We start from the raw sequence: 16,392 nt of genomic DNA on the forward strand, positions 1-16,392 counted from the left end.
AGCCTCATCTTGTAAAATTATCACCAGAATGATCGATGATTAGGAGGACCACTTATTTTGATCATGCACCCGTAAAAAGAAAATCCTCCACTATACCTTTAAAGAATATCAGCTGATTGATTTTATGATTCTTTAGGTGTTTTTGGTTTAGCTGTCAGCCCTCCAAGTAATTTCCACTTCCTCTCCCTCAAAAGGCACCTGATTCGTTCAGAGGTCTAATCCTGAAGGCTCATGATCATTAATAGTGTTTTTCAGTCCCATAGAATGGCTTTAGATTGTGCCTGTAGGCTCATTAGGTTGTTATTACCGAGTGATTCCTTATCCTAACCCTAAAGTCATTCCTTTCCCCCAGCGGATTTTTTTATCAATTTATGTGTAATCTGAAAATCATTGTGCTGTAAAAATAAATAAATAAATATAAAATGATCTGCATCTTGCTCATATTAAACAAACTAAGAGCAAATAAATCTTATATCCTGTCCACTGGGTTGTAGAATGCTTTCCCTATAAATATTTAATTATTATATTATATTTCATAATTTAATTCTCTGTGAAAAAATGCTGATCATTCTTTAATAACATCCTCCTCATCTTGTAACGATCTCAGTTCTGTTGGTTTTCTCTAAGTTTTCAGTTTAAAGTTCATCCATGTTTTTCTTTGTTTTCTAGCTTTATTGGTTTGTTCTGGATTTATTTAAGTTTCTTAGGTTTTTCTTTGCTTGTCCTCTGTTGTCCCCTCTTGTTTTCTTCTTTCTCTCGTCAGCTCTACTTACACCTGCCCCTTAGCTCGTTAGTCCTGCCTTTGTTCAGTCAGCCATAAATACACTCCCTGTGCAGTCCCTCATTGCTGGTTCCTCGTCTTACTTCCTCTTACCCTGGCGTCTTGTGATTGTTTTCCCCCGATGTCTCCATGGTTCTGGTTTGTGTTTAATTTTTATGTTGGATTATTGGATTCCTGTTTTGCCCTCTGTGTTAAATCTGCAAGAACTCACCTCAGTCTCCCTGCCTCTGCATTTGGGTACTCACACAAACCTCCAACACAATCGTGACACATCTAATGGACATGCAATGTTTGTTTTTAAACCTAATGTGTGTAACAAACCCAGTGAATGATTTTTTTTTTATGTTGTTTTATGCACAAACTACAACAAAAACCTGACTACATCACAAAATAAAACCGTGTGCTTGGATATAAGGAGAGTGGAGACGGAGGAAACTCTATGTAACGTGTATTACTAAGGGTATGCTGGCCTGACCCGGTATGCTGAGCTGACAGAACACTGGAGCGGAGCAAATAGTTATCATACGTGGATTGCTTTCTTGTGATTGGCTTATAGAAGGGAGCTCTGTGATTGGTTGCAAACCATCCCGTATAAAAAAAATGCATTTGTGTATCGAGGCAAGTCAGGAGAGTCTCAAAAATCCACACACCAATGCAGTGAAGTTTAAAGACCACCGATACCTTGTAATTTATTTTTTAACTGTTTATGTACCAGAAATACTTTGCCGAATCATGTGCTGTGCATGTGTGAATCTTGTATGCTTGCGTAAATCATGCTGTGTTTGTGGAGCTAGTCCTGTGCATGTTTGAATCACATATGTGTATTTGTCAAAATTGAGACCGATTTAGCTCCATAGCGTACAGCTACTTACTACAAAAACTAGTACTTCTGTTATACTAATATTGATCAATCATCAGGGAAACTTTGTTTGCTGAAGAAAGAGCTTCCCTCATCTTTTAATCTGATTCAGCAAAGGTTTAAACAGGTACTGCCCTGTATGTAAGAATAAATAGATTGTGATGTCTGGTACCATTATAAAAGTTTTGCTCATCCAGTCTTACCTGTGTATCTGTCTGGAGGGGACGCTGGAGATCATCTTCCTCCAGTTTCCCAGCATCTTGTTGACGGCGCTCCTCTGTTTAAAGAAATGTCCCAGTGAGCTGTTCATCATCACCGACTCGTCGCCTTCCGCGCTGTCCGCTGCACCAGAACCATACTCTGCATGGGCCCCAGTGCTGCTGTTGCTCATCGTCCTTTTGACCGCATCCCTGCTCTTCAGTGTCACCGAGTAGGCAGACTTTTTCCAGTGACCTAAAAACAGGACTACTATGCGCTCCTTCCTGAGGCTGGTGGTTTCCTGGACATCTGCCACGTTTTCATCGTTATCAATCCCAGAATCACTGTTCTGGTCTGTTTCAGCTGCCGGCTGCAACTCCTTCAACTGTCTATCTTCAAGCAGAGAGGAAGGACAGAACGTAAGGCCTTCCTCTGGATGGTCTGGTAAAGATGTGCCCTGATTCTCAAAGTTTGACCTCAAAGTCCTCACAGACACTCCGAAATGATGGATTTCATCCTCAATGCTCTCCCTGCGCACCCTATTGGTGATCTGTCTGTCCGGGGCCTGGGAAAACACGGTGATGAGTTCAGTGTTGGGCATCTTACAGTAGGGCTGGTCTGTCAGGTTGGTCATGAGGAGAGACATGCTTTTGACGATGCCTGAGATCCGGCCACACCAAACAGGTAGGGGAACCTGGCTCTTGAAGTTCCTGAACTGGGTGTTGACAGTGATGTTGACGATGGGAGCTGGGAGGATGTGCCTGAGCTCCTCAGCCAGACGAGCCAGCTCCAGCTCGTAACCTGCACAGTTCCTCTGCAGAGAGACGTTGGCAATCTGCTGCTCCAGATAGATGAGGTCATCCTCAGTCAGCAGCTCACCGGAGGGTCCCAGGATGGCATTGTGGGCTTGGGAGTACCTCCAGCTGACTTTGGCATATCTGTTCCCATTTTCCTGTAAATAATACAGTCGGATGAATATACAGGATGTCATTATAACGTCCGTCAAGCGTCTTAAATGTGATGGAAAACAGTAATGATACAGTAAAACTGCAACACAGCTCCCGTCCAAACCTCAAGAAATATGACTCGGCTCACAAAGCGCTATGTGTGAATGATTTGTTATGAGCAATTAAAAGTAAATGGTGACTTTAAACGTAGATGTAATGTAGATTTAAAATGACATTACAGAGTCACAGTACATTTGGTGCTTTTCTCATCACAGCCTCAATGGCTTATTTGTTTGGGAGAAGCAACGATGACAGAAAAATCAAACGGTGTTAATAAAAGTCATGAAATTGTAAAACACATGAAGTATTAATAGGAGCCTTTTCTGTTGGGGACTATTTTATTTTAGAATAACGGATCTATATGAAGTGAAAGCATTTAGGTTTGGACTGAACGAGCAAAACAGTTTACTGGCAAATGTCAAATTTCTCATGCAGTTTACTGACAGAACATGTTGCAGGATTTTTCAACTCTGGAAAGAATGGAGGTGCACTTTATATTTTCTCCCTGATTTAGATAGATTGAATTAGGTTCCCATAAAATAGGTTAATTCTGTCTACTTCTGAGCCAATGATTTAGTCTTGGTTATAATGTTTATGGACATCGACTCCCAAAGTAGTGACTCCCAAAAATAATAGTGACCCCGAAAAACACATTAAATTATTTCATGCTATATTTCCAAACAAATATAAATACATAAATTAATTTTTTACTTACATTCATGAATAATTTAAGCAATGCTGTTTTTATTTTTTTTATTAATCAACTGTGCATTTTATTATTTAATTGTATATTTAGTATTGGAATCAATATAAGTAAGATTTACATCAACATAGGTTCATATGGATATCGAGCTGTCCATAGATATCCAATTAGATTTTTGAGCAATATGGCTTAAAAATTGAATTTACATTTTTTTTTTCACACCAAATCTGATTTATTGTTAAAATTTTATTTTTATAAACAAAAGAAATATATTACTTTCAAAAACTAGCTTTTCTTTATGTCCTCTCTCTGGGTGTTGATCTTCATTTAAAGGGCAACAACATCTTAGATAACGATAAAAATAAAACACACTAAAAGTTTGCAGCTGAGCTAGAATATCAGTTCTTAGTGGACATTTAAGAATGAAAACTGATGAAGTGACGTCCCCCTGAACTGTAAAAATGCAAAAAGTGAAATGTTCGGAAAAACAGTTTGTCTGCCTGCCCGCCCGCCCGCCCGCCCGCCCGCCCGAACCTACCTACCTACCTACCTACCTACCTACCTACCTACCTACCTATGGATGGTTTGGAAGGAGAAAAAACTTTTCCAATGGGTAATCTTGTAACAAAAAAAAGAAAAGAAAATGTTTTATAAATAGCTGATTGAATAATTGTTCTCAAATGTGACAAATTTGCTTTTTTTCCTCCAACATTACCGCTGTCAGAGGAGGCCATTGCAATATACAGGTGGGTTTATTTTAAGGCTGTTGCCAAAAAAATCCACGGGGTGCCAATTAATTGATCCAGCTCAATTGGAACAGCTGGAAACACTTGTTGCTTTTATATCTTATTAGACTTAATTGAGGCATTTTTAAACACATTTAGTACATGTGTAGGGGATATTTAGTTCCATATACAGATGTTATCAACATAAACTAGCGCTAAAATGAAGGATATGAGGCTGCTTTCCTTAAGACTTCTCTATTTTTTCCTGTTTTTAATTCATGGACAAAATGAATCCAAGTTACACGCTGTGAATTTTCTGAACATTTACTCTAAGGTTCTTCTCTGACCTTCTGTTGCAACAACACGTTTAAACATTTCCAGTTACTACTGAGCAGTTCTGTCCATGAGGTTTGCCAAAGTTCAGCCCACTCCAACGATCATGACAACTCTAGCTAGGACATACTGAGACACATTTCTCAAGAGACACATGCAGTAGCTTTACTCCTGGTGAAAACATGTAAATGCAGATTTCTAAGGGTTTGAAAAAGTGCTGAATAACCTAGCGGCATGAATGCTACACTGTGATGGATTCAGTAACCCACATCTTGAATGGACAATGTTTCCCTCCAATAGCAAGTGAAAGTTCTCCAAATCCACCCACTAATTAGCTCGTCTCTTGTCCTCATAGCCCTTTTTGTGCGACTCCAAAGATTTAACTCTGGACTCCAGTGACGTAACTCCACAGCAAACTTTAGCTCTGCTAATTTTGTGGATTTTGTCGTTGCTTCAACTAAAAATCATGCTGAAAATAATCTCCTTTTCATGCTTAAGCCTGTGTCTCTAATCTGATTCTTCATCATTTTATCTGTTTTGAAGAAAAGTTTATCCTAGATCATGAAAGGGGACACTATCAGGTGTTGGTGCTGATATAATGTTCTTATGTTCATGTCTCTGTGTGCATTAAGGGCTGGGGATTTATTTCTTCTCTTCTCCAGACAGATACATTTATAAAAGGTGATCTTTTAAACCTCTCTGCAAAGTATACTGCAAAAATGATCTAGAAATAAACAAAAAGGTCTTAAATTAAGCATATTTGGCCTTAATTCGAACAGGTAAATAAGATAATTTGCCAATGGAATTAGTTTTTTTTACTCTAAAAATGATATTATTAGACAATATGCACTTGAAATAAGCTATTTTTGACAATTGTTTTTATTTATTTTAAATGTAGATTGTCTTGTTCCATTGGCAAAGTATGTCACTTACCTCCTCAATTCCAGATAAAAGGCACTTATTTTAAGAGAAATTACTTATTCAGATTAAAAATTTTTGCAGTGGAAATCTTTAGATAAAAAGGTGCAGCTCTGATCTACGATACTATAGGATGTCAAAATGTCTTTGAAAACATTTTACTTTAAAAGTCCAAAATTGTAATTTGTATTATTGTAAAGTCAACTCCAGGTGTGTATATTATGAATATTACCTCTGTTACCAGAGAGTATTATTTTGTAGAGATTATTGTTCATTTTGGTGCTATTTGCTATCCAACCTTGAAACAAGACATTTGGTGGGTACCGCCCCTTTTATGACATCACTCTAAGAACACTGTAACATTTAAGGATGTTTTGAAAACTAAAACACAAGCATTAAACAATGTGCTATAATACAGATATGTGAATAAGTCAATTCTACTGCAAGAGTTTAGCAAGTGATTTTATTCACTCACAGCTCTAAACTCTACATCAGGTGTTTTCATTGTAGGAATCAGGATTGTTTTGCTAATCCACTTTGGTATCAACTCTGTACAAGTCGAGGTTCACCAAGCAGTCATGGCATGCTTATTCATATTGCCCACTATAAAGTGCCCTACATGAGAATTTAAGTAATCAATTCTACTAAAGATGAACACATAAATTAGTTTATCAAGATCCTGCTGAGACATTAGTCCTTTAGTCATGAATATTTTTTTAGGTGAGAGAAGGCCGATTTTCAATTGTCTTTATGTTCGTCTGAAGGTTCAGGTCTGAGTCCATCACTACTCCCAGATTAAAAACCTGATTGGTGGTTTCCAGCTGGATTAACTGAAACTGTGTGCTAAATTGTAAATGCTCTTATTTGGTCAAAAAAAGTACTTCAGTTTTGTTTTTATTCAGCTGAAGATGATTTTGTTACATTCAGGCATTGGTTTCTTCTCTGTATTTACCCAGAGTTTGGATGGGTTAATGGTCACCTGGTGACAATGTAATGTACAGCTGTGTCCCTTCTGCAACACATCATAAAGTTTGTTACTTCTGTTGTGTATTAAGATCTGAGTTAGAGGGAGCATAAAGATAATGAATAAGAGGGACCCTAAGATGGAGCCTTGGGGAACGCCACATGTGAGTTTTGACGTCTTTAAATTAAAGTTACCTACTGGATTTAAACCAGTCCAGTGCTGGACCAGAAAGGCTGACCCAGTTTTCCAGGCGCTCAAAAAAAACAAACAGAGTAATTAAAAATGCTTAATGCTGCACTAATATCCAATAATAATTGGACTGTTGTTCTTGTGCATTTATAAAGATTTCAATGAACTCCTTGACAAGGGCAGTCTTTGCTGTGGTGAGCAGAGAAGTCTGATTGGAAGACGCTGAAGCAACTTAACATTGTTAGGAAGTCGTTTAGTTGTTGAAACACAGCTTTTTCAATAGATCTACTGATGAAGGGGAAGTTTGAGATTATTGGTGAAGAAACTGCCAAAGACAAACACAAACTCCCAGGTTTGTAAAACCCAACCGCTTATAGTGATTAGGCTCTTCTTTTTGAAGACTGAACAAAGTCAACCAAAAAACACACCTTAGTTCCTTGACATTAGCTAAAAAGAACAGTTGCTGTCACTGTACAGATTAGCTGCTAAAAGAGCTACTTTGTTTTAGGTTTGAGCAGAAATGGGAATGTTGATTATTGTGCAGGCGAGCTCAGTCAAGGTGGTTTGTCCTGGAGTAGGTAGGTAAAAACAGCTGAGACCAGGGTACCATTAATTTTCCAGGACTGGGAGGTCCATGAGAGCAGAATTCACCAATAATTTCTCATACATGCATGAATCAAGAAAAATACCAATTTGGAAATTATTTTTAATGAGGGAATAACAATATAAGACTTTTAAAAGCTAAACAAAAAATATATATATATTCTACATGATATAGGAGCTTAAAAGTTGTTCACAGGAAGGCTGTTTCTGCATTAATTTTTTAAAAGGGGCGCTTTTAAAAGCCAATTTAATTAATGATACTTAGAGGTCCAAGCTGGTCCAACTCTTGTTTTTTTCCCTAATACGTTTTTTTGTTTTTTTTTCTAGGACTGGCAAAAACCATAGAGATACGAGATTTCTGACAACTCCATTGAAGACAATGGGAAACAGCAATGGTGACACGCATGTTAGCTATTTACATGAGCATTAGACTTTATTAAGCCATAATAAACTAGAGGAAAATAGACAACAGATCTTAAATATCACATCATGCTCTCTGCTTCTATCTGATGTTCAATTATAATAATAAAGAATATGTTTGAGATGGATAAAACAGTTTATTAGTTATGTTTATACTAACCAAGTACAAATACTAAAAAGGAATTTGTAAAACTGCATCCACTCATACTTAACACCCATTATTTTAAGTAGAGTCAGGAATAGGCCTAAGAATAAAAAAACAAAAAAAGAAAAAAACACATTTCACACTGCTAACAACAGAAGTATAATAAGGGGTACAACCTCTCAACCAGTGAGTTTTTTCCCTTATGGCTGTGTATTTTGTGAAATAATTACTAAAAGTCACATATCTGCCTGTGTTTTGATTGAGCTAAAATATTGGACTCCCTAGCAACCTAACTTTCTTGGTTTTCCGCTAGCCCAACTTTTATCTCTATGGCTCTGAGTAAACTGTTCTGACATACGTAACTCAACCATTGATGTTGCTAAGAGAATAACTTTTTTAATGTTTAACTTTAAGCAGCCAAATGTAAACCGAAATCTTAAGAGTTCATTCATCTTGTCTGTATCGTTCGAGGAATCCCATTGAAAGCGGTAACTCTCCTGTTCTTTTTTTAACACACTTTCCTTCCAGATATTTTACTTTCGGAATAAAATATAAAGATATGTAAGTAAGACGACACTCTTATGGATCTAACTAATGACTTTACCTTCCTCCTCTGATCCTCCTCATCCAGCAGCCTGGCCTGCAGTTGCCTCACCATGACTTGCCTCTTCCACTCAGCTATGGGGTGACCTTTCTCATCGTGGGTGGGCACCAGATAGTCGATGTCTGACAGGTTAGCCTCCTCAGTTGGCAGGACCACCATCTTGCTCTGGAAAGAAGCAAAATGAAAAATAAAAATAAGTAGGATGTAGTGTATGAGTGTATAAACACCCCGATAAAACGGTAATTCCTTCATAGGAGCCAGATTCCTGTGAGCCTTTGATAGGGGTTGCGCTCACTTCAAATTCAATCTGTGAGGAAATCCAAAAATAGTGAATTGACGGACAAAAAAGTTGTGTTTTTGCATAACAAGATGATTTTTAAAACTTGTTAATCGAAGCAGGCAATGCAATGTGTTCTTATAACAATCCAGACTGAAGAGAAAACAGGTTTTAAAATATTAACTGTATACATTTATAAAATTCTGAAAAGTTCTTTCATTATTTGTAGTGTAACAAGGCGGCAGACGTACTGCTTGTCCAGCAAAGACTCCTGACATCCCTGACTCCTTCAGCGATTTAATGTTCTTCATGTCACCCAGGAGTTTCCTCTCAGCCAGGAGGTTTGTATCAGGAAATACTGTATTATCAGCAGAGGCGCTTCTCTCACTCCCAGCTGCCATGGACTGATTAAAACCTTTAATAACTGCAAAATAAATCAAATACGGTTTATGCCCCACTCATCTTCATCACAGATTAAACATAGCAACTGCTAAACAGTACAATTTGTTTCCTTACTTTGCTAAAAGAGTTATCAAACAAGATAAAGAGAAATGTTTGTCTCACCCGATGCGGCAATCTGGACCTGCTCTATTCTCCTTGCTGCGGTTCTTCCTGAAGCAGAGGGTGGTGGAGGTGCAGGGGCGGCCTGAGGGTATCTAGCCTGTGGTGGCTCCTCACACTCAGGTTGCTTCAAAGAGGGATTCTTTTTTGTTATTTAAAACTAGAAAGAATGAAACAAATATGGAAATACCTTTAAATCTGATTACCTTCAAGCTATCCATGTGTTTGTTACAGCTTTGACTGTCTCTGCACTCCTCACTCAGCCTCCCGTAGTAGTCCTCTTTGCTGCGAGGAAACAACATAGTCTGCTTCACCTCCACGTCCTCCTCTACCGGAGTCAGAACCTGGATGGATCTGTCTGCACACAATGCCTGCAAATAATAAACCATCAGAAAACTGGTGGCTCAGATCATACCATTAGAGATGCTTTAATTATGATTATGCTGATCATTATCATAATTTAACTGCTTTGTTTTTAAAACATATACAAATAAAAAATATAACCATGGATGTCTGGGGGACTGTGATTTGCCTACATGTTATGAATGCTGGTGTACCATAAAGAATAAATTATGAACAGTTTAGTTTGTGCCTTAAACTCGTTGCCCATAGGAAGACATTACTTGGATATAACCGGAATATCCTCAGAACGGCTACAAATGACACAAAACTCATATGGGTGAGTAGAACATGATGTAATAACGTAAAATCAAGGGGCCAATGTAAAAACATTGCCGTTCCTCTTTAAAGCTTTGGGTGACATTAAATAATTAGTTGTCATCCTAATTGGCCAACCAATCAATTAAGATGACAGGTTGGTCTAATACTTTCAGGAAGTATCAGCTCAGCTGTTAGTCAGCTGGCTAATTCTGCATATAATGAGGTAAAGTCAGGTTTTCACATTCCTACAAGTGTTAGATATATCTCTCCACAACAAGCCTGAATCAAATGAATGACACATGACCAGGCCTCTGCAGAGCTGAAAGATCAGCTAATGAAGGAATTCAGCTATTTGATTCAGGTAGACTATAGCAGGAATGCATCCTAATCTTTTACGATGACAGCTCTTGAGGACTTGGGCATCCCTCGCATAAGCTGAATCTTTCCTTTCAAATTTTAGCAAGTTACTGATAGCCCCAATGCTGTGTTACATATGCCTGACGGCGAGGTTGGCTTCCCCGCAAACTCTCTACATCAGTCCCACTGAGGGTACTATTTGAGGCTGGAAAATATGGATCCCCCTTTGTTACTGTCCGTTCAGCAGCAAAGGAGTTGGCGGCTATTTTGGCTAGAAATAAAACAAGTAAAGATGATTAAACTGAGGCAAACGGGCTGAATTATTTTCAGCAGTGACCCGGTCATCTGTTTTCTAATCAATTGCCTGAATGATTCAAATCAATTGTAAGAGACAATTAATCCACCGTCCTCCTTATTTTGACCTCTACTGTTCTTTTATAGAGAAACTTGATCATTTCATTTATTTGCAGTGGCTAACAGCTCACTGGTTTTCAAAAACAATGAAAATACCGATAATCTGTTATGGCCTTAGCAGAAATAATCCTATACTCTCAGATGTAGCTCATACATAATTGAAGTAGGTAAACAGTTGGTAAAAACACTCAAAATATACAGAATAAACTAAGAAATATTTAGTATTGATAATCTCTTTGAAATAATTTAAATAATATTAATGCATTAATAATCTGCATCGCTCGATTTTCCATCAGAAACAAGGCCTCCAATGGATTAAGTTTCAGGAATTGGGATATAGCCCAGAGGTTTCCAAATTTTTCAGCTTCTGACATGGCTGCTGGAAGGCATTTTTAACAGGAGATGCTGTGAAAATTTTGTTGTTGTTTTTTTGTTAAAAGACCTATGAGCCTATAGGCCTATTTAAAATACAATAAGAATGAATACATAAATAGATTGAGATTCACTACTTTATTGTCATGTAGCCTTCAGTGCACGCAACCAGGTTTTGTAACAGACAGGCATCAGCAGTTCTCAGGTGAATATATGTGCTATTAATTAAACTTCTCAATAACACTATAACAACGTAGATTTGGTCTGCTTGCATGAACCTGAGTCACTGTGTATATGTCACATGTGACTCTATTAGCTGAAAAATCTATTTATGCAAACCACAAGGAAATAATTATATTATTATACTATTTAAACTTTATTGAACAGTTCTGCATTACACTAAAAACTAAAAATCAAAATAACACTCAAAATTACTATGGCTACGTTAAACTGCATGAACAATGCACAAATGTGCGCGGCGTTGTGCTCTTACTCTGAGCCACAGGCAGGGTGGCCTGGCTGGTTACAGGTGTCCTATTGCTCAGGTGCGCTCTGAAATCGTGGAGATAAAGTCTCTCATGAGCGGACGAATCGAAAACATTTTTCTGTGCCATATTTCCTTCTCGTTTCTGTCATTAGACTATATTTACTAGTCTGCTGCCACCAGCGGGATACCACACTCTAGCTTGCTTGCCTTTGCCGAGAACGTAACTTCCATGAACCTTGTATTGATTAGGCCTCAAAATAATACAATTAAATTCATTAAATTAAAATTCAAACCCACGTAATAGTAAAATAAAAAAGCCAAAATCATTTCCCAAAACATTATATGCAAAGTGTTTAGACCTGCTGTATGGAGAGCCATTTCAGCCAAAATTAAATAAATAAATAAATGGGTGAAATAAATAAAAAATGAGTTAAAAAAAAATCAAAAATGAAGAAAATGAGTGAAATAAATAAAAAATTTGTTAAATAATTTAGCTTTTTCATTAAACCAATTTTTAATTTATTTATCTTTCATATTATCAATTTCCCAATTTCTCTTTTTCATTTATCTCTTTATCATTTATCCCTTTATCCATTTACCCATTTTTCATTAATCTAATTTTCATTTAACCACTTTTCAATTTCCCTTTTTCATTAAGCCATTTTTTTTTTCAGATTATCTATTTCTCAATTTCTGTTTTATCTATTTTTCATTTATCTATTTTTCATTTGTCCATTTTTCATTTATCCCTTTATTTATTTACCCATTTTTCATTAATCTATTTTTTAATTTAACCATTTTTCAATTTCCTTTTTCCATTAAACCGATTTTCTATTTCCCAGTTTCATTAATCAATTTCTCATATATCCCTTTTTTTACATACCCATTTTCTTTTATCTATTTTTCATTTACCCATTTTTCATTAATCTCTTTATCTATTTAACCATTTTTCATTAATCTATCTTTTAATTTAACCACTGTTCAATTTCCTTTTTCCATTAACCCGATTTCCTATTTACCGGTTTCATTAATCAATTTCTCATATATCCCTTTTTTATTTACCAATTTTTCTTTTATCTATTTTTCATTTACCTTTTGTTTGAAAAATTTTAAATTTTCCCATTTTCTAATTTCCCTTATTCATTAAGTATTTCCTTATCTTTTAATTTATCACATTCTATTTTCCCCTCTTCGCTTCTGCTTTAATATGATAATGAGGGGCGGTGTCTTCAGGCTACAATGGCAGCCTATTGGTTGGTTAGATGCAGCTGCAACGCTCAGTTTCTGTGGACTTTCCCTCCGAAAAGCAGTCTAGAAATGGCGAACACATTAAGAACCGATACAGAACGTGCTGCACCCTCTGTGTTCGCCATTTCTAGACTGCTTTTCGGAGGGAAAGTCCACAGGAACTGAGCGCTGCAGTTGCATCTAACCAACCAATAGGCTTCTTGCAGAATAGCTTCATACGGGCATCTTCTCATTGTCACAGTTCTCACTGTTACCTTCAAACACGCTTTGGTCCCATTGGAGCTGATGATTGGCTGAGTCTTTTCCATTTAAGCTAGTCTTTGATCCGTTTAAAAAGCAGCCTTTTGTTTTTTTCCTTGTCTCTCTGGTTTTGCTTTCCAACGTAAAGCGTTGGAGATAATCTCAAGCAAACAGCCTATCACTTTCTCTACTGCTTTAAATGTTTCCCCCTCTCCGATACACTTTTTACTCAAAGTGAACTGTTCTTCTCAGCACCCACCCATTTCTGTCCCGTTTTTAAGGACAAACGAGTACATTCTGTGGTGACTCATTACAGGACAAATAACCCTAGAATTCTCTTATTTATGATAAAGAGTGAACTTATATGTCTTATAGTGCTTTTTGTTTTGCCAACTTATTGCCCATTTGTTGCAAACCAGATTTTGTGTCTAAAACCATCTGTTTGCCCCCCCATGTTTAATGACCAATTTAAACAACAACTGATTTAAATCAGAGATGGCGGTAGCTCTACAGCAAAAAGATTCGGCCACCCCAGACCCAAGTAGCCTCTAAAAGCAATGAGAAATTTCATCTCTACATCCCAATATCATCCCTTTGATTGCTGTCCATGCCGCTGTCTATCCATCAGTCAATCACAGCTGGTCTGCCAACCCTGCTGCTTTTCCATGAGATGCATTATTTACATATTAGATGTAGAGAGAAAAAAAAGACTCCATAAGCGGGCTGAGATGTTCTTTAAATAAGGGCCACCTGATTGTCACCTGTTTCATCACAGAATAATTGATTTCTGAAACTGAACTACACATCTTTTAATGAGTTATTTAATTAAAAAGACTCAAAAGCATGAATGTAAAAAACAAAAAAATCTGTTTCTTGGTTTTTATGAATCTACTTCACTTACTAATAAAATAAATCCTATATTGCAAAGTGATTTACACCGAAACACGGTTTTAATCTGATTGATTCGTTGGTCGGCCGTAATTTTGAAGACATCTGGTGACATCATGGTTTCCTCCACTGTCTTTCTGCTCCTTGATTGGATTGATGAAGTGAAGCGATCAGTTAGGTATCTCCTCATTAAACCTCTTTGATTCGTTACTGCATATCCTCACATAATTGTTGCAAGACAAAATCTGTTATTGGGAGGATCTAATAAACAGTTCCAATTGTAACAAGGAAATAGGAGACTATCAAGGAGCGTAAACAAGGAACAAAAGAACCAAGACAGATTGGTCCCGGCAGTCAGTCGAGATTTGTTTGGATTGTTCTCTAACAAAGTAAAAAGAACATTTGTATCGGAGATATGAAGGGAAAAAGTTACCATCTAAAGAGCTTGGATGCTGTTTAACTAAAACAAAGACCAAAAGGAGAGAAAAAAATTATCAGGTAAAATAAACTTTAAAGCATCACAAGTGAAGGTAATATTAAGCCTGCAGACATCCTCTGTAAAAGAAAAAGAACAAAAGCAGTGTAATAAACGAGCGTGAATAAGTGGCGGCACTTCACACCGCTTGGGGAGGATGTAGGATATATGGAAACGTTTAGGCTCCCTTTAATGAACCTGTATTGTCTTAATGCGCTCCATACACAATGCATATCAAATTCAGCTCTCAAAGGACATTATTAGCAACCGAAACATCAAAGGCCGACCCTAATACGCCGCTGCGTGCTGTTGTGCTTTATGTCCACGAGGTGGTCCTCCCATTTCCTCTCACCCGGCACTTTGATGTTGAGCTACATGAAATATTCTGTGACACCAATCAGCCGGAGAAACATACTTCCCAGAAGTTGTGCAATCCATAAATAGATAAACAACTCGAGCTGGGAAAAAGTAAGGGTGTGGGGAGAGGGGGCCTTCTGACCCTTCTCGTAACAGTTCAACGTCCCGAAAGCACAGATGAACCTTGTGTGTGCTTTTAATTGGACTCTCTGGCCAGAAAACATTTGGTTTTCATCAGGACTCCGTCACACAGTTGCCACGCAGCTACAGATAGCCTGCGTTTGGCTCCCAGCCACTCTCCCTGGGCCCGAAAGACAAGAGAGACGCCGATCTCCACAGATTAGCAGCCAAGAGTTAGGAAACAGCTATAACACACAGTGCTGTCCCATTGTGCAGCATGAGGCATCAGTGATGTTCAGTCCCAACAGAGAGGAGCAACAAGTGAGCCTTAAGCTTTTCACAGCAGCGGGTGGACTTAAAAAACACCAGATGTGATGCTGCGCTGGATTTAATCTACAAAATCACCCGCTTCTGTGTAAAGCAGGCCTATTACAGGTGCGAAATAGCAAGCTGGAAATGTATACACCCGGGTTTGCGTTATACACAGAATACTATAGTGTAAATACATTTCCACCCACATGGCTACATACACTCAGGTTTCCCCCACAGAGGGCTAAAAACACTTGGATTAACTTTATTCACATTTGTCAGTTAAATTAATGGGAAATAAATGTATTTCATTACTACATTGAAAGAATAATGCAACCGTTTCTGGCATCTACTTAACCATATTTAGCTACTTTAACACCAAAGTCCTACCATGTTAATAAGAATAAATTGTATACATAGGTAAATATGATTAAGTAAATGCCAAAAACAGTTGCATTGTTTTTTACTAACTAAAAAGTCTTAAAAAGTTACAAGATTAAAAAGAAAAGATAATGTCCACTTTGAGAGTGTCAGCAATCATAAAATAAAGGAGAGTAATAGGCTTGGTGCATTAGTCCTTCCTTTCACTGTAAGAGGCAATGAACCGATCAGAAAACAGGTAAAAGTGCAGCCAAAACATCTGCCAGCTGGGAAGGTTTGGACCGAGCGTGCAAAAAGTTTGTTTCGCTTCAGAAAAAAAAAAAAATTACTCAGCCTGGTTAGTCATTTCCCACTGCTCAGAGAAAATGAGGGGAAATAAGACAGAAAAGCCAAACAGAAGCGGGAAGAGGCAGCTCGCAGCTTTGATGATCTACCTGGAGCCCACTAACCTGACGCAGCGTTCCCACCAGAGACACAAACTCAAGCAGCCCGGATATACGAGGGGGGCGATCCCGGGCACTGCTTCATGATCTCGGACCATTTGTCTAAAGCCCTCTGCAGCGTCTCCACCAGTGGGCTGAGAGCTTTCAGGGCAATAAACAACAAACTGATGGGAGAATGTTGTTAATAATTAAGAGAAGGGATAGGGTGGCTGGTAATGTCACTAATGCATGGACAAACAAATGGCCGTGTTGTAGCACGAAGGGAAGTATCAGCGGAAGAGCAGCTGGAAAATAAGACATTTTATCCTGCTGCTCTCAGGTGATGTTTTTTTCCAACAGCTGTTGGTGAATAGA

The 16,392-nt window shown here is 37.8% G+C and overlaps 1 protein-coding gene across 1 annotated transcript in view; it reads right to left on the reverse strand.

Moving 5' to 3' along the window:
• The window catches only part of LOC119781809 (espin-like protein), a 42,899-nt gene that overhangs the window by 7,405 nt on the left and 19,102 nt on the right, over positions 1 to 16,392 (reverse strand). The window contains exons 6-10 of the mRNA XM_038282393.1: positions 9,494 to 9,658; positions 9,291 to 9,414; positions 8,978 to 9,150; positions 8,450 to 8,614; positions 1,844 to 2,790 (exon numbers count right to left, since the gene is read on the reverse strand). Of these exons, the coding sequence (XP_038138321.1) occupies positions 1,844 to 2,790; positions 8,450 to 8,614; positions 8,978 to 9,150; positions 9,291 to 9,414; positions 9,494 to 9,658 (1,574 nt within the window). The remainder of the gene's footprint in view (positions 1 to 1,843; positions 2,791 to 8,449; positions 8,615 to 8,977; positions 9,151 to 9,290; positions 9,415 to 9,493; positions 9,659 to 16,392) is intronic.

The sequence above is a fragment of the Cyprinodon tularosa genome, unplaced genomic scaffold, assembly GCF_016077235.1.
Source record: "Cyprinodon tularosa strain WSP-4 unplaced genomic scaffold, ASM1607723v1 ctg182, whole genome shotgun sequence".
In the NCBI taxonomy this organism is placed as follows: Eukaryota; Metazoa; Chordata; class Actinopteri; order Cyprinodontiformes; family Cyprinodontidae; genus Cyprinodon; species Cyprinodon tularosa.